Genomic DNA, 18,686 nt, shown 5'->3' with positions numbered 1-18,686 from the left:
TTTCCTCCTTCTTCTAGGCACTGAAATCTTATCTCACAATAGAGAGAGAAAAAAGTCACCCTGGGCATCAACTCGTACTAAAACACATTGCCAGTCTTAATGATGTAATTTTATTTTTCAAGAGTCCATGCCCTCATCTGGAATTCTGTATGAATTTGTATGGCCAAATAAATATTAAACTTCATGAGTTCAGTGACCTTATCTTTTTGGTAGATGTTGGCATGGCATATCTTTTTCCATCCTTTTAGTTTTGGTCTTTTTGTGTACTGATATTTAAAGTGTGTTTCTTATTAGCCTCATATAGTTTTTAAAAAATCCAGTCTGATAATCTTTTTAATTGGAGTGTTAGTCCAATTATATTTAATGTAATTCTTGATATATATATATATATATATATATATATATATATATATATATGGGTTATGGCTTTATCTTTTTGCTTTATATTTGACTCACTTATTTGCTATTTCTCTTTTTTCTTGCCGCCTTTCGAATTAATCAGATATGCTTTATTATCCCACTTTGAGCTTCCTTGTTATAACATTTTTTTTTACTCTCCTTTTAGTGGTTATCCTACATATTTCAGTATGCATTCTTGATTTTTTTAGTCTAATACAAGTTACTATTTTTGCCATTTCCCTGATAATGCTAGAACCTTAGAACACTCTAATTTCATTTATACCCTCCCACCTTTTAGATTAGTGTTGTCACATATTTTAATTCTATAGATATTTTAAGCCCCCCTGTGGCATTGTTATTACTGTTTTATACAGTTAGTACTCGTTTGTATTTACTCACATATTTTACCTTTTACAGTGTTTTTCATTTCTTTCTTTGTATCTGGGATTTTCTGTCTGCCTGAAGAGGTCTCTTTAGTACTTCTGTGCTGATAATGAATTCTCTCAATTTTTTGCATTTGAAAATGTCTTTATGTTGCCTTCATTTTTGAAGGATATATTCTTTGAATAGAGAATTCTTGGTTGGTAGATCTTGTCTTGATGCACTCTAATATGTCACTCCATCCTCTTTAGACTTTCGTTGTTTCTGTTGGAAACTCAGCTTTTTGTCTTGTTGCTCCTTGAGAGGTCAAGGGTCTTTGTATCTCTGCTTCTGATTTTCTTTATTATGTACTCTGTGCCTGCCAGACACTGTACTGTTGATGGGGATAAAAATATAACTAAAACATTTTCCCTTCCCTTCAGAAGCTTATGTTCTTGTAGAGGAGAAAATTATGTCAACATGATACAAACTGTAGTGAGATATGTGTGTATTATAAAAACAGTTGTATGGGAAGGGAGAATGACTAATTCTTTACAGGATAAGCAGGGAATTTCAAGCTGTGAAAGAGTTCACTTGGTGCAAAAAGGCACAAAAGGCAACCACATGTGCCTAATGGCTGCTTACTTCAAGAATCTCCTCTGTGATTTCATATCTGCCAGTGCCACACCCATCTTTTCCCATGAAACTCTTGAACCATTTCATTCTTCTGATTTTCACTCCTCTGTCTTCCTTTTTGGCTTCTCTTAGCCTGCCTCATCCTAAACATGGGTACCCCCCCTTAATTCAGGCCTGGACTTCCGCTCCCTCTCCCTACACTATTCCTTGACTCTATTTACATCTTCTCATCCTAGATCAGCTCATTTTCATTCCTTCCTGATCCTTTTTAAACTTAGATCTGCCTCCTGTGTTCCAGCTGAGTTTCAACCTGAATTTAGAAGTTGTCCTTGACAACTTCCTGTCCTCTGTCACCCATGGGCCATTAGCAACCAACTCTTGTGAATTCTTAATGAATCTCAAATCTGTTTTTTCCAGCTCTGCCATCCACTTAGTCCAATATTTTATCATTATGTCATATTCAGGCTACCTGAAACAATATCCTTCCTTCCAGTTCATCCTGCAGATCATGGGATCTGAGGTCCCATACATTTTTATTCTGATCTTAGTCTTACTGTCTGCCATTCCATCTCAGGTTCTGTACTTAAACCAGTTGGCCAACTTGTCTCCCAAACATCTTACTCACATCCATTTGGCATCTCTAGAAATTCTGTGTAAACACACACACACATGCACACTCACACACTCTCAGAGCAGCCAGGAAATAGTACTTATTTGTTGGCCAATGAAGATTTTTTTCTAATCTAAGTGACTCCTTTCCTCTAAGCTCTTGTAGCATTGATTTACTACATTATTTCATTATAGTTTCATGTATGATACTTGCTGCTTAACCAAACTGATAGCATTTTGAACACGTGGATTGTCCGTCTCTGATTGTTAGCCTTGGGTTGTCATACTCTGATTTGTATCCTTTTCTGTGAGAGTATCTTGCACATAGTTGTAAATCAAATGATTATTAGTTGATCATTTAAAAAGCTCTTTCTTCATCCAAATATTAGCATTTATGTTTTTGTTTTGAAATGCATATATTGAGGTTGGATGTCTTTTATTTGACATATTCTGTTATTCATGAGAAAAATGTCAGTTTTCTAAATGCAGTTTTTAACCTGATAATATAATACAATACACGTGTTATTGGAGAGAGACAGAAGTAAACATTTCTATGGATTTTCCTCTAGGTTGACACCGTCAGAATTGTTCACATTCATTCTGTCATCATCTTGCGACGTTCTGATAAGAGGAAGGATCGAGTGGAAATTTCTCCAGAGCAGCTGTCTGCGGCCTCAACAGAGGCAGAGATATCCTTACTGGTCAATAAGAAGCTTTTATGTGCTCTGGGACTTCCAGGCCAGGCTTCTCTGTTTGCTGCCTTAGGCTGCTTGAGGAGATTTCACAGGTTTTCTTCCTGGTGACCCTTTCCCAGTTTTCCTATTTACCCATCAGATCCAATTGTTTGGTTAATCAGAATTTCTTTCCATTTTTCCTTTTGAGTGGCTTTTATTGGAAAAATTAGAAATTTCTAACATTCCTGCTCTTAAATGCCAAAAGATCCCAGGGTCAAATCCCGAGACAATGAACTCTATGGGGGAGTTCCCTCTTCCTTCCTTTCATTCCCGCACTACCCCTCTCCAGTCCTCTGCCCCCCTCCAAGTTTTCCTAATATGATTTCATTTCTAGAGCCTTGATGATCTTGGTCTCTATTCTTTGGAGAGATTCTCTTTGGAGGCTGCCTCTCAAAAAAAAAAAATGCATTGCTGAAAACCGAATGCAATATTCCATGTTAAATATAACCAAAAAAGAGTCAAATGGGACATTTGCTTCCTATGATTGGGATCCATACCTCAGCTATAGCAGGTTAAGTTTGCATCAGTGGCTTTTAGTAATTCATTGTTTTTTTGATTAAGTGTATCTTGTCAATTAAAAAGTAACTTTTTAAAAAAATAGGTAGTTCACATGCATAGTACAAACTTTAAAAGGTACAAAAACATGTACAAAGAAAGTATTTTCTCTCCAACCTCTAAGCCCCAGTTCCCTCATGGTCTGTCCCTGGACATAACCAGGGTTATCAGGTTTTCATGTATCCTTACAGGTGAATTCTGAGCATACAGAAACATACACAGATATTTTCTATTAAAAAAAACTAATATATGATAACTTATGACTTTGCTTAACAGTGTGTCTGGACTATTGTTCACATCAGTACACAGAGTTACCTCATTCTGTTGACTGCAGAATATAGCCCTGATGACTATTCTGTCCTCATGCGGATGTTTAGGTTGTTTGTAATCTTTTACTGTGCTGCAGTGTAACCTTGTACATTACTCGCATTTCACAAACGTGTGCATGTATCTGTACAATCTAGTCCTAGAGCTGCTCCAGCTTTACTCTGGCAGAGTATATGCAAGTGCCTGTTTCCCTCCACCTTCATAAACACTGTGGGTTATCCCAGTTTTTTGCTTTTGTGCTACTGGGCCAGGGTATATCAAAGCTCTTGATTGATGCCAATCTGATTGGCAAAAAATTGTATCTTATTTCTTGCAACTTTAATTAGCATTTTTCTACTTATGAGTAAATGTGATCAGCTTTTAATTTTTAAGAATCATTTATTTTTCTCAAAATTATCTGGTTATTTCCTTTGCCCATCTTTCTGTTGTTTTGGAAATCTTCTTAATTTATAGGCACTCTGTGTTAAGGAAATTAGCCCTTTGTGATAAGGATAATGATTTTTCTCAGCTTATTCATGATGTGTGTGTATTTCTCCAATCAACTTGTTTTTGCATTTTTATATAATCACATGTATCAATCTCTTACAGCATGTACCTTTTCCATCTCTTTTAAAAACTCTATTTTGAAATAATTATAGATTCATGGGAAGTTACAAAAATAGTATAGAAAGTCCCTGTACCCTTGACCCAGTTTCCCCCAAATGCTACATCTCAAATAATTGACAATACAATATGGAAACCAGAAAACTGACACTGATACAATGTGTGTCATTCTGTTGCCATCTTGTTGCATGTGCAAATATATGTAACCACCAGAGTAGTCAAGATTGCAAAATTATTCCATCACCATGAAGGTCTAATTTATGCTCCCCCTGTATAAATCACACCCACTCCCACCCCTGGCAACCTCTAATCTATTCTCCGTCTCCCGGAATATAATTGTATAAAAGATGTTTATTATTGTGATTATATATTATAACTTCAAGATGAAACTAGTCCATTCCCAAAATGGGGGGATGGCTGGAAACACTGTTGCATGTTACTGCACTTTGACATCACAATGACTATCTGTTAAGCATTTACTAAACATCTTGCATGGGTTACCTCATTTACTCTTCACTGCTGTTGGAAGCGGAATTTCCCCAGCCTGCAAGCTGAAGAAATGGGTTTAGAGAAGTTAAGTCAGTTTTGGCATTTAAAAAAGTATTTAAAAAGTATTCTTTCTCAGGATTTGCTGTATAGAAAGGATTATTGTGTTTTAATGTAAGTAATTTGCAGGAAAACAAATCAGCATTTTATAAGATACCAGCAGAAGTCCCAATGAGCAGCAACAGGAGGGGACCGCTTCTTATCCTTAAGTTGAATTCTTATCTCAACTTAGAGCCTCAGATAGAGTTATGGGAAATTTTTGTTTCTAGAACAAAGGAGGAAAATATTCTTTGGTGGTATATTTCTAGACACATGGGGAGACCAAAGTGGGGGGTCTTTGTTCATTTGGTCTCTGAAACCATCCCAATTGCTATTGTTGACACTGGCAGGCTGCCAGAGAGAAATCAAACAAATTTTTTAAACCTTGTGTTTCTTTTTCAAAACCGAGTAGGATGGAGCTAGAGAGAGGCTAGAAGATTACTCAAGTTAATAATGTGAGTGAATTCCAAAGATTTAGATAAGCTTCTTTTCAGATAGCACAGTGTTAAGTATTTAAGTGCTCAAATATTAGCTAAATTGGATTAAGAGAATATAACTATATATGATAATGCAAGCCAGATGGATTCTATTTTTATATTTTAATTAATTAATTTTTAAAGTAATTTCTACACTCAGCCTGGGGCTTGAACTCACAACCCTGAGATCAAGAGTTGCATGCTCTACTGACTGAACCAGCCAGGTGCCCCAAATTGATTCTATTTTTAAAAAGAAATACCTTTGGCTTTAAATGGGAGGTCTGGGAAATTCTGGGGATTGACCTTATTTCATTCTTTTGTTGACATTAAATTATAATAGGTTTATTTTAAACCTCAGGATGCTTTCTGAGCCCTTATTAGCATCACAAATTTTGTTCCCACAAGTTGAAAACACCTTGACAGACACACAGGTTGGCTGAACTAACAGGTCGCCCCATGAGAGTTGTGGGCTGGTATCATTCCCATCCTCATATAACTGTTTGGCCCTCACATGTTGGTAAGTATTATAGGCTTGTAATATTTGTTGTTTTTATTTATTTGTTTTTTAAAGATTTTATTTATTTGAGAGAAAGAGAATGAGCAGTGGGGAGGGGCAGAGGGAGAGGGAGAAGCAGACTCCTGGCTGAGCAGGGAGCCTGATGCGGGGCTCAATTCCAGAACTTTGAGATCATGACCTGAGCTGAGGGCAGACACTTAACTGCCTGAGCTACCCAGGCGCCCCATGTTTGTTGTTTTTAGAAATCAGTATCATCTTTCTCCATTACATGAACGATGGTTATTTTAAATCATACTTTATCCTTAAACAAGTGCCCTTCTTTTTATTTTGCTATGTTTTAAAAGTAATGATTTATGTCATACTGTTTTTAATAGAGAAAATTTTAGCACTCCATTTTGACGGTATTCAGGATACCATTACTAACTAAAGCCTGACAATTGGCTGATATAAAAAAAATTACATTGTAACTGAAAATTGCTGACTGCTGAATACCAGTGGCCAGTACACTCCCGTTCGGAAGACTTAAAGGTGTGAGGGCTGAAATTTACAAAATTGAGGTTTAACACATATTCCATCCAGCTGTTGAGGCTCTCAACCTACTTCCTCACCCCACTAATCAGTATAATGTAACAGAATTGTTTTCTCTCTTTTTATCTTTACTGGTTTTCCTGAATCATGGTCATTTTGTTCTTGTTGTTGTTTGTACCTGACTCTTGAAAGAAGTAGAATAACTTTGCTTGGTGAACGTGAACTAACATTCTTGGAGGAAAAACTAACATTTCCTCTCGGGCAAAAGATCCAAGCTGCATATAACCATTTGCTAATGGTTTATGAATGTTTTCCCCTCTAATCCTCATGGTAACCTGTGAGTGAGAGATCCTCCCAGCAGTGTACTGAGGACTAAACCAAGGCTTGTATCGGTTAAGTGCTCTTTCCAATGTGGTGTTCTCTTTCTAGTCATAGGGGCTTGAGGTGATTGTAAGTTCTATATTCATCTACACCACGGTATGAATGCCAAAAAATCAATAGCAGTGCAGTCTCAGACTATAATAATAGATGAGTGGTCATCTGTATCTAGAGTAATGGGTGGGCAGGGATACTTCTCAGAATCACCTGGGAGAGCTTTTATAAAATGTACCTGTCTTAAACTCATCTTTCCCAGCCTGGACCTGCTATAAAAACCTCTGGGAGTAGGTCCTAGGTGGGTATATTATGAAAAGACTCCTCAAAGAATTCTGGTGCATAGTCCCAGTTAAGTACTGATATAGAGTAAGGGAGATAATAGACTTGCTCTATTTCTTGCTGACAGAAATTTACCTGACCTGCTGTTAACATAGAGTGACATGCCTAAGATAGCTTGTATTAACAAAAAATATATTTCAGTTGGAAAAGAAAAAAGGTTAAAGCTGGAACTTGCAATAAAAATAAGGTGTTTTTAAACCTGTTTCAGACTTAAAGTTGATAAAATAGTACAAAGAATTTCTGATACTCTCCCCTCAGATTCGCCACATTTTCTTCCGTTCTAGCTATGCGCGCGCGCGTGCGCGCGCGCGTGTGTGTGTGTGTATGTTTTTTCTGAAGTATTTCAGAATAAGTCACAGCCAGTATTCACCTTAACTCCTGAATAGCGTTTGGTATGGATTTCCTAAACATGATGATATTCTCTTACATAATCACAGTGTATTTATGAAAACTGAGAAATTAACATTGAAATAATATTATTTAAGTTACTGACCTTATTCAAATTCTTTAGCTCGCTAATTTCCTAATAAGGGTTGTTTTTATAGCTATAATGTATTCCTGTAAAACCTTTATATCACTGAATAAACTCAGTGTTTGATTTTTATGTAACTTTTACTCAAAAATAATAGCTATTTTCTTTCCTGCCACCATCAACACAAAAATCAGATTTGCCTCAAATTTCTTCCATGGTTGTAGCATAGCCAGAGAGAAGTACCAAGCACTAATGAAAGGAAGGCTGGAGTGTATATATTCCTGAACGTTATTGTCACTATGGTTATGAGTAGAGTGGAGAATTTTCTGGCAAAAAAAGAAACTCTAAGAACTTAGGAAAAAAACTTTATCAGTCTCTGAAGTGGAACACCCAAAAAGTGTTCTGAATTCAGAGAATGATTGAATTTTCCTCTCAGGGGCAAAAGAGCCAAGCTGCTCAACAAGAACCTAGAGCTGTTAGGAAAACAAAGTCACTGCAGAATGTAACTGAACAAAAAACCAACTCTAAATAATGAAATAAGATTAAGGAGGCAAATGAAAATATTTTAACACAAAATAAATTTGGAGACTAGAGCATTGAGACCTTACCTTGAAAAAATAATAATACGTAACTGGGTAAGGAAAAGGAATAAATAGCAAAATGGAATAAAGGAAATAGAAAGTTCAGAGAGTTATTAAAGCACGGGAGTTGGGAATAGCAGCTTTGGATTCTGTCAGGGAACAGGTCTGCTAGAATCTCATTTCAGCCACTTACTGGTTGAGAAGATCTTTTAACTTTTCTGTACCATGATTCCCTCGCTGACAGAAAAGGGGAACGTGTTATCGGAACAGTATATGAAATCATGTATAAGGCATTTTGTCCCATGCTTAGCACAATAGCAAAGATAGATACCAAAGCATTTATCTGTATAACTTGACATGGAGAGAGCATGATTATCTAAAGTTGAAGGGCAGACAACACTGGAAGGATTAACAAAAATACTAAGATCTCAAAACTATAGATAAAACTAAAGAAAAAATCCTCTCCCAACTAAACGGGTGTTCACAATGACAAGATTGTTGTAGATTTTCAGAGCCTAAGGAATTTTGTAGATACAAAGATACATAGCTCATCTCCAAATGGCTGTTTAAGAATTGAGTGAAACAGGTGCCCTCTGTTAGCAAGTCTTGGGAAAAAAATGAGCAATGATTTAAAGTATGTACAGTAATTATGTTTAATAGGAACGACAAGTGAGAAGGAGTAAAAAATGATTATTCAACAAATTTATAAGATAACCTGGATGCAACAATGTAGTCACAGTTTCTGCTGGTTTGGACCTTATGATTTTGTGAGGAAGAAAAACAGTTAAAGTACTAAAGGGGGAATAAAGAGTAACAGCAATAAGGAAGAAATAAAGAACATTTGCACCAGTGAGTTGAAACAGCAAATGTAAAAATAAAAGCCTTAGGACTAAAAAATAAATACAAGAATAAAATGTCATTAAAGACAAGCTTTATAGAGAGGGAGACAACTGTAAGAAACTCTTAATCTTAGGAAACAAACTGAGGATTGCTGGAGGGGACGGGGGTAGGGAGATGGGGTGGCTGGGTGATGGACGTTGGGGAGGGTATGTGTTACGGTGAGTGCTGGGTGTTGTGTAAGACTGATGAATCACAGACCTGTACCCCCGAAACAAATGATACATTATATATTAATAATTGAATTTAAATTAAAAAAAGAAAAGACAAGCTTTAAACTTAAAGACTTTAAATTTAAAAAAAAGAATAAAAAGACAAGCTTTAAACCTAAAAAAAATAACAGGCTAGGTTAAGCTATATGGAGAAAATAAGTCACAGTTACATCATTAGGAAAAGGGTAAGTGAGAGAAGATAGGCCATTCTGTAATAAAAGGCACAGTAAATAATGAAACTCTAACAATGTTAAATTATGTTCCCCACCATAACAATAAAATATACAAAGGACAAAGTTTTACGTATAGGGAATAAAATGGAAACTGGTTTGGAGTAGAACTTGATAACCCACTTTCAGAATCTTATTCCTTCAAGAGTATAATGTGAGTCTTTTGGCTTTGGATTGGGTTTTGCAGTGAAGGAGCAGGGGTATAGAGAAAGTATGTGAACAAAGGCAAGGGTGATATGGGTCAAACACACCTGCTAACACTTTAAAACTTGATTATTAAAGAATTTCAGACTTACAGAAAAACCGCAAGAACTGTATAAAGAACCACATTCAGTAACTGTTAACCTTTTGCCACATTTGCTTTATCGTTTTCTCTATACACATACAATTTGAGAGTAAGTTGTAGACATGATGCTCCTTTATCCCTAAATACTAAATTGTCTGTTTCTCAAGAACAAGGATATTTACTTCCATAACCACAGTGCAATTATCAAAATCTGGAAAATTGACATTGATATCATCCTTTCATGTAATCTACAGAGCTTATTCAAATTTTGCCAGTTCTCCCATTTCTGTCCTTTGTAGCAATTTTTCCTTTCCAGTCCAGAATTCATTCTCAGATCATGCATGGCGTGTAGTATCATGTCCTTTTAGTTTCGATGTAGACCAGTTCCTTAGCTTTTTTGTCATTCCCAAACCTCTGAACTCCTCACTTCCTCCTTCACGTTCAGTGGATAACACTGCTTCCTACTTTATTTTTTTAAAGATTTTATTTATTTATTTGACAGAGAGGAAGAGAGAGAGAGCACAACCGGGGGGGGGGGGCGGCAGGGAGCCGGTGGAGGAGCAAGGAGCCCGATGCAGGACTTGATCCTAGGACCGTGGGATCATGACCTGAACCAAAGGCAGACACTTAAGGGACTGAGCCACCCAGGTGCCCCTGCTTCCTACTTTAATAAAGGAAATGGGAGTCAGTAGAAAGGAATTTTCTCCATTTCTCTTTACTCACTTATCATTAGGCTCATCTTCTCCTTTTCCCTCCTCTTAGCTAATACCCATCCTTCCACTCTGGCTCTCAATATTTGCCTCCCATGACTTGAAGAACTTTACACTCTTCTTTGTGCTTCTCTCTCCAACATCTCTATCCGTTTCCGCTGTAGTGGGTTTTCCCCATCATTTGTTCCTTCAACAAATAAATTTGAGTGTCTACTATGTGTCCAGCCCTTCTCAAGGTGCTGGGGATAAAGCAGTGAATGAGAAAAAAAGACCTCTGCCTTCATGGAGCTTTACGTCATATTTAAGAAAACAACAAAAATACTTGCCAATCCCACTTCTCCTTCAGGTCAAAGACATTTCTCACTTTTCATTCACACTCTTCGCCCTGCTCTAGTCTGCCTTCCAGTCCACTGAAAGTCATCAGTGACATCCATGTTAAAAATCTAGTAAACATTAGGGATGCCCGGATGGCTCAATCAGTAAAGCGTCTGACTCTTGGTTTTGGCTCAGGTCATGATCTCAGGGTCCTGGGATCGAGCCCCATGTCAGCTCTATGCTCAGTGCGGAGTCAGCTTGAGATTGTCTTTCTCTCTACCCCTCTGCCCCTCCCTCCCTCACATGCGTGCTCTCTCTCCAAAAAACAAACAAACAAAACAAAACAAAAACCAGAGAGAAAATCTAGTAAACATTTTATGTCTCCATCTTATGTAGCATTTGATACTATAATGATTCTATTCCTTAAAAACACTTCCCAATTAATGAGGAGTGCTCGGCTCTTAAGGATAGAAACTAAGCTGAGGCTGAGAGTTGAAATACCTTGTCTGAAACCAGAGATGGCTCATAACTGGAGTCAGTATTTGAACTGAGATTTGTATGAATCAGGGACCTAAGAATTCTATTGCATCTCAGTTTGACTGGTTAAGTGGGAATGCTATTTATGAACGTAGGAAATGGAGGACGAAGTGTAGGTTTGGTGGAGAAAGAGATAGTTGAAGTTATGTCATACCCACACCATTAACTTACTGAAATTTTATCTATACATAGTTTGCAAAAGAAAAAGGGAAGTGATTTAAATAGTGTAGATTATTTAATAAATCTCATGAGACTTGGCATGGTTTTTAAGTTACTCTTATATACGCTTTATTGGTCCTGTTAAGTATATGTTCATAATTTTAAGATCTGCTCAGTTCTTTCTTATGGAGTGAGGTAATTCACACTGCAACAAAAACAGTGATGTATTAGGTAATTGCCACCAAAGTTGGGTTAAATCAACCTCCCATGACAGATACAGGCTGCATCTTCAATTAAGCTTAAACAACCAATCACTGTATCAAATTACATTTTCCCAAACAAGCATTCTGTTCTAGAAGTTACAAGTCAATACTCCTTAGAATCATTATAAACAAATTTTATGAAAAAGTTTTTAGCCTACTTAGGAAGACGCGGGGGAGAAGTCCCAATGTTTAAGAACATACTGCCAAAGTAACTGGGCATAAGTCCCTGGATCGAACCACACCCTTCAGTGTTTTGTTGTAATACCTGATCTTTTATATCCTTCATAAACAATGGTTTGAAGACCTCAGATTTTTAAATTTAGCCTCTATTTAGTTTGGGGTAATCTTTTAACTAATCCTTTCAAATATTGTTCTTTGGTGCCTGTTTATGATTTCCTTTTCTTAAATTGCATAACCATCTTGTGAGATTTTGTTTCTACTCCCTGGAATGTTGGTTTTAATTCTGTTGCAGTCTCTGTAAGAATTTCCTCCATAATAGTTCTACATTTCCATTCTTTATTGTCAAGTCTCATGTATTTACTTCCCTAAAAGATGTCCACCAAAAGGCTTATTTGAGGAAGCTATTTGTCTTGTTCCAGGGCCTTCCTTTCTCTCTGAGTCCCGTGGAAGGAATTATCAAATTTTGGGGGGCCAACTGAAGAGTTATTAATCTAGCTTTTCTTACTTAATTGCAGACTTCTCATGGTACTCTTCCCTCATCTGGTAAAATGTTTATGCTTTGACAGTCATATTGTCCTTAGGATATATCTCTGTTCTGCCTGTAGAATCTGAACCCTGGGAGGACTGTATGCTGCTATGATCTTTATTTTTTTTTTTTTTTAGATTTTTATTTATTTGAGAGAGCGAGAATGAGAGAGAGAGAGTACATGAGAGGGGAGAGGGTCAGAGGGAGAAGCAGGCTCCTCGCCGAGCAGGGAGCCCGATGCGGGACTCGATCCTGGGACTCCAGGATCATGACCTGAGCCGAAGGCAGTCGCTTAACCAACTGAGCCACCCAGGCGCCCGCTGCTATGATCTTTAAATCTTCATGTTTGTGAGATTTTTATTTTTATTTTCAGATGTTCGCACGCAAGCCATGTACCAGATGATGGATCAAGGCTTTGTAGGACTTATTTTTTCCTGTTTCATAGAAGATAAAAACACAAAGGTATTTGTGTGTGTGTGTGTGTGTGTGTGTGTGTGTGTGCACGTGTGTGTGTAAACACACACACACAGAATAGAGAAAAATCTTTTTGCAATTTTAATAGGGTGGCCAGGGAAGGTTTCAATGAGAAGGGTCATTGAGTCAGGACCTGAAGAAAGTGAGGGAGCAAGTCTTGGATTTCTTGGGGGAAGAGCGTTCCAGGCAGACGAAATAGCCAGTGCAAAGACCCTGAGGTGAGTGTGGCATGTTCAGGGGACATCAAGGAAGTCAGTGTGGCTACAGCAGAATGAGGAAGACCATGACCATATGTCCCAGTTTGCCTCTGTCGGTCCCAGTTGTACCCCATTATTCCAGTCTCCTCTTTAGTTAGCACCTTTCCTTCTTGGAAGTGTCCTGGTCTGGACAATAACTCATTTGATCATTTTACAATGAGGTCTGAAAGATAACCAGGTGCCGGATCTCATGAGGCCTTTGATTTGACTGACTTGGGAAGCCACTAGAGGGTGACTTTATGTTTTAATGGGATCTCTCTGGCTACTGTGTTGATAGTAGACTAGTCAGGGGGTGGGGGTGGGTGCACGGGGAAGGAGGGAGTGTGGAATCCATGACATCTGTGAAACCAGTTAGGAAGGTACTGCAGTAATCTAGGCAAGAGTTGATGGAGATTTGACTATGAGGAGTGGAGGTAATGATTAGGGGCCAGGTTCTGTATATATTTTGCTGGCTAATAATAGTAACAAGTGCTGCCATTTATCATCTATTGTATGGTGCCTACTTATTAGGTGTGTTACATAAATATGCTCTAACCCTGACAACAGGTCTATGAGGATGATTATTTTTTAAAGATTTATTTATTTATTTTAGAGAGAAAGAGAGAATGTGGGGGAGGGGCAGAGGGAGAGGGAGAGAGAATCTCAAGCAGACTCTGTGCTGAGCTCAGAGCCTGATGTGGGACTCGATCTCACCACCCCAAGATAATGACCTGAGCTGAAATCAAGCGTTGGATGCTTAACTGACTGAGCCATCCAGGAGCCCTGAGGGTTATTATTATCTGCATTTTATGGATGAGCCCAGCTCAGAGAAGCTCAGAGAAGTTAAGAGAAGTTAAGCAGCCCAATCAATGGCTAGTCTTGCCATTCTCTATTTAGAGTGTTTCTGTTTGAATTTTATGTTTATGTCAAGAGGTTTGACTATGTGTCAATTCAAACAAAAAGAAAATTACTATTTAACATTGTAGGAATGAATTTTGGCTAAACTATCAAGTGTGCTCTGTCCTTTAGTACATTATTTATATTGTCAGCATTTATATTAATGATGAATATTATTCATAAAATCACTCTTTTCCAGAAACAGTAATCTTTAACTTTATACTTCATATGAAATGATTTTGGCTTTGTCATCATATTGTCATTATAAATAGTTGAATGTTTGTCAGCTTCCAACAAAGCAGTTCGAATGCTCTGGTTCTTAGTTTCTTGGTTCTCATGTTTATAAGAAATTCTTTGCTGTCACATGAACAGATGTTTCATTATGGCCATTTCATATTGACTGAGTTGAGTACATGATCCTTTATAGAAATTGATTTATGGCATATTCCATCTTTGGAATCCCTTTTAACCTTCCACTTCTAGAGGGTCTTCGGATACCACTCATGTAAGGATGTATTAGGTTTGAATCTTCTAAAGTGCTATAACTGTATCAATATTAATCCTTCTCTGTGTGATATTTCTTTCTTTCTTTCTTTCTTTCTTTCTTTCTTTCTTTCTTTCTTTTCTTTTCTTTTCTTTTCTTTTCTTTTCTTTTCTTTTCTTTTCTTTTCTTCCTCTTTCTCTCTTTCTTTTTCCTTTTTTTTTTCTTTTAGACTGGCCGAGTACTCTACACTTGCTTTCAATCTATACAGGCCCAAAAGAGCTCAGAGTAAGTATGACAGAGACATATGTATGTATGTATGTATGTATTGGTGGGCTAATTTTCATTCCAGGGAATTGATTGTACATACCCAATTAAATAAATTATGCATCTAAATAATGGAATAATATGCAGCCATTAAAAATATGAGGAGGTTCAGTAGTAATACAGAAATATCTGTAAGAAACATCATTAAATAAAAAACGCAAGGTACAAAAATAGTATGTGTGTATATATACATCAACACGCCAGCATGCTTGCTGGTAAATACATAAAATATCTGGAAGGAAACACGTCAGTCACTTCAGCAGAGCCAAAGTGATGTTTACTTTGATATCTTTAAATAATATACTTTTCATACTCTTCCTTGATTTACTAATTTTAGGTGTTATCTATTCTTATTATGTTATTTTGCCCTCAACAAATGAGGATTAAGCTCAAGTACCCTGCCCCATCTCTATTATATTATATTACTACTTTTTGTTCTTCTGTTGGTGACTTTTCTGTTCTTAAGGTTTGCCCCTTTATTTGTTCTGTCAGCAACAGACAATAGACAGTATCTTTTGGCTCCTTGCTGTTACTTGTATTTTTACTATAAACCTTTAAATTTTCACAGTTGCAAACGTGTGTTATGTGTTGTAACCATGATTGCATTTTCTGTGCTTTCTCTACTAGTTGACTCTAAGAGTAGAAAATAAAGTGTTTATGTTATTATTATTACGTAAATATAATTCCATGTACAACCAAGCAGTGTAAAGTAGTATATTAGGATTCCATTTCCTTTTTTGAATAGCTTTTTGCTTTTTCATGGGGTTTTTGAATGGCTTTTCTCTCCTTATTTTTCAGCCTTTATCACCTCCCTGAGTTCCAAATTCTTAGGAGTAATATAGAAATCTTTGGAGTCCCTGCTTTTGCTAGGCTCACTCCCTGAAGCCCTCCATCTTCCCACCTTAGTCAGGTCTTCGCTGACATCCTGGAACTTTCCTTCATTATTGTCCTTGGTTAGACCCACCGATTTCAGTGGATTTCATTTCAATCCACTGTCTGGATTTCATGTCGTCTTTCTTGGTTCACTCTTTCTAAGAAAGGCATGCATTTGAGTCTTTAACCAGTCTAATTCTTATTCTTTTATAGGGCTTTTTTTTTTTCTCTGACAGCTTTTGGGAACTTCTCTATTCTTGATGTTGTGAAATTTTATATGATATAACCAGAGTGTGGATATTGTATGACTCAAAGTGCTGGATGCTGTCAGTCAGCACTTGTCCTTCAACTCTGGGAAGTTCTCTGCTATCATTTTCTTTTGTATCCTCAGATTAAACAATCCATATATACCCAGTTCCCGGGAAGAGAAAATCTTATTTATAATTCAATCCAATCCCATCATTTAAAGCTTCTTCAAGTGTAACTCAGTCTTTGGGGGATAATTTCTCATTCTTTGAGTTACTTCCCTTTCCATTTTGACTTGAAGATGGCATTTGAAGCATTGGAAAGATGAAGTAAATGAACTTATGCTATAGGGAAAGGAGACTTCCTGGTTTCACGCTGGTTTTGGGAATCAGGGCATGAATCCTTCTATTCATGGTTAATGCCCACCTTCGTTTACCCAGTGTATTTCTCCTCATGGAGTTGAAGCCCCAGCATAAAGAGATACCTTAACAGCTTCCTCTCCTATGACTACCTCATTCTCCCCATACGTTAGTAGGACAGGTGTGTCATATCCTTTTCTCTATTCTTTGATAAATCTTCCCCGTTTTCCCTTTCTCTTTCTAGAACTCATATTAGATATTAAAGGTTGTAGATTGACAGTAGTGACTCTTTTAATTCATATTTTCTCTCTTTTTTGTTGTTCTGATTTCTCAAGCATATTTTAGATTTTATCTTCTAGCCCTTTCATTTAGCAATTTTTTGTATCTTATAAGAGATTTTTCCTTGTTTTAATCGTTGTTCCTATTTCACAGTATCCTATTCTTGATTTGTTGATATGATAGTTAAATAGGAAATGTTAAATTTTCTTCTGTTTTTTCAGTTACCTGTTTGTGGTAATTTTTCTGTTTATTTTTTATTATATTTATATTCATGTTATATTTATAATATTTTATAACTTATTTTTTTAAGTATTTCTTTTTCATCCTCTTTTTAAGAACAAGCCAACAAAAACATGAGTGATAGCTCATTATTTGTGGCCTTAGCTTGTCAACAGGAGGCTTTATTTTAGGGTGAGTGAGTTGAGAGCCAGCCACTTTTCTCAGGGATCACTAAATGTTAGATTTCAGGTATCTTGCTCTGGGATACCAATCTTAACAATTGCTGCAATCCGAGACAGTTTATTCTATTAGTTAGGAGAACTTTTACTGCTGCTGTTGTTGCTAATAATGATGATGATGATAATGTTGGCTTAAGAATGGAAGGCTAGTTACTAAACATTCTGTGTGTACAGAGGCCCAGGTGTGGAAGAGCACAAAAGATTAACTAGAGTCCAAAATTTCTGGCAGGAAGACCAAAAAGGGTAGCCTCCAGGAAATTACACAAAGGGAGGAGTGTGTTAAAGCCACCTTCATAAAGTTGTTTATAAATTTTTTTTTTTTTTTAAGATTTTATTTATTTATTTGACAGAGAAAGACACAACGAGAGAGGGAACACAAGCAGGGGGAGTGGGAGAGGGAGAAGCAGGCTTCCCACAGAGCAGGAAGCCTGATCCGTGGCTCAATCCCAGGACCCTGGGATCATGACCTGAGCCGAAGGCAGACACTTAATGACTGAGCCACTCGGGTGCCCTATTTATAAATTTCTGGGCCCACTCGTGAGCCATGTATGTATGGACCTGATCCTAATTAGCATAAATGATAACTGAATTAACTAGTAGACCACCACATAGGTTTCATACTAAACACTGGGTGGCATATATGCAGGAAAGATCTGAAGAGCACTAGAAATGCTCTGAAAATTGTACTGACATTGGAACCACAGCCCACTGTGGGAATTTCAACCTGAACTTAACTAAGCAGATGACCTGCTAAAACAAAAATAACAACACTCTCTGTAGAATATAAACAAGACTCAGTATATCATAAAAAAAATATTCAAAATACACAGGATATAATTCAGAATTGCTTAGCATGGGAAGAACCACAAAAGTTTCAACTTGCGTGGGAAACAATAATCAACAGATGCCAACACTGAGGTGACAATGATGTAGGAATGACCTGATAAAGACTTTAAGCTAACCATTATAAAAATGTTTTTAAAAATCACAAATACATCTGTAGCAAATGTTTAAATAGAAAGTCTCAGCATACAAATGCAACGCCCTTTTAAAGAACCCAGTGCAAACTTTAGAACTAAAAATTACAATCACTGAAATATAAGACTCACTGGATGGATTTGCCAGGAAGTTCTCCACAAAAGCAGTGAATAATCTGGCAAAAACTGTCAGAATCAACGTTATTAGAACTGTAGAAACTAATCAAAACTTTATAGCAACCAGGCAAATGCTTAGTCAAAAAAAATCACAAGCTCACATTTAAGGAAATCTCTGTTGAGTCACTACATGGCCACTAAGCTAACAGGACAGCAGTCTCAGTGGCCACACATAACAAAGAATATAGATTATGAAAAACTAGTTCAAGAAAGTCACTAAACACACAAAATCAGATAAAACAATCAGCAACAACAAACCCTAGGGTTGGGTAGAATCTGATTTCCACTGTTACTGTGTTATAATATTCAAAACATTCAGTTTTAACAACAAAAAAAGGCATTCAAAGAAACAAATTTTGGGCCATAAATAGGAAAAAAGAATTAATAAAAACATTCCTGGAGAACGCCCAGACTTTGGACTTACTAGACAAAGACTTTTAATCAACTAAAATATTCTCAAAAAGTTAAAAGGAAACCATGTACAAAGAACT

The 18,686-nt window shown here is 36.9% G+C and overlaps 1 protein-coding gene across 3 annotated transcripts in view; it reads left to right on the top strand.

Annotated features, from left to right (window-relative positions):
* The window catches only part of BRCC3 (BRCA1/BRCA2-containing complex subunit 3), a 59,442-nt gene that overhangs the window by 5,622 nt on the left and 35,134 nt on the right, over positions 1-18,686 (top strand). For all 3 annotated transcript variants that reach the window (XM_027608328.1, XM_027608325.1, XM_027608326.1), the window contains exons 4-7: positions 2,574-2,693; positions 5,714-5,801; positions 12,785-12,873; positions 14,732-14,787. In XM_027608328.1, coding sequence (XP_027464129.1) covers positions 2,574-2,693; positions 5,714-5,801; positions 12,785-12,873; positions 14,732-14,787 — 353 coding nt within the window. The remainder of the gene's footprint in view (positions 1-2,573; positions 2,694-5,713; positions 5,802-12,784; positions 12,874-14,731; positions 14,788-18,686) is intronic.

This window comes from Zalophus californianus, chromosome X (genome assembly GCF_009762305.2).
Source record: "Zalophus californianus isolate mZalCal1 chromosome X, mZalCal1.pri.v2, whole genome shotgun sequence".
NCBI lineage: Eukaryota > Metazoa > Chordata > Mammalia > Carnivora > Otariidae > Zalophus > Zalophus californianus.
This window is presented reverse-complemented; position numbering and strand designations above follow the sequence as displayed.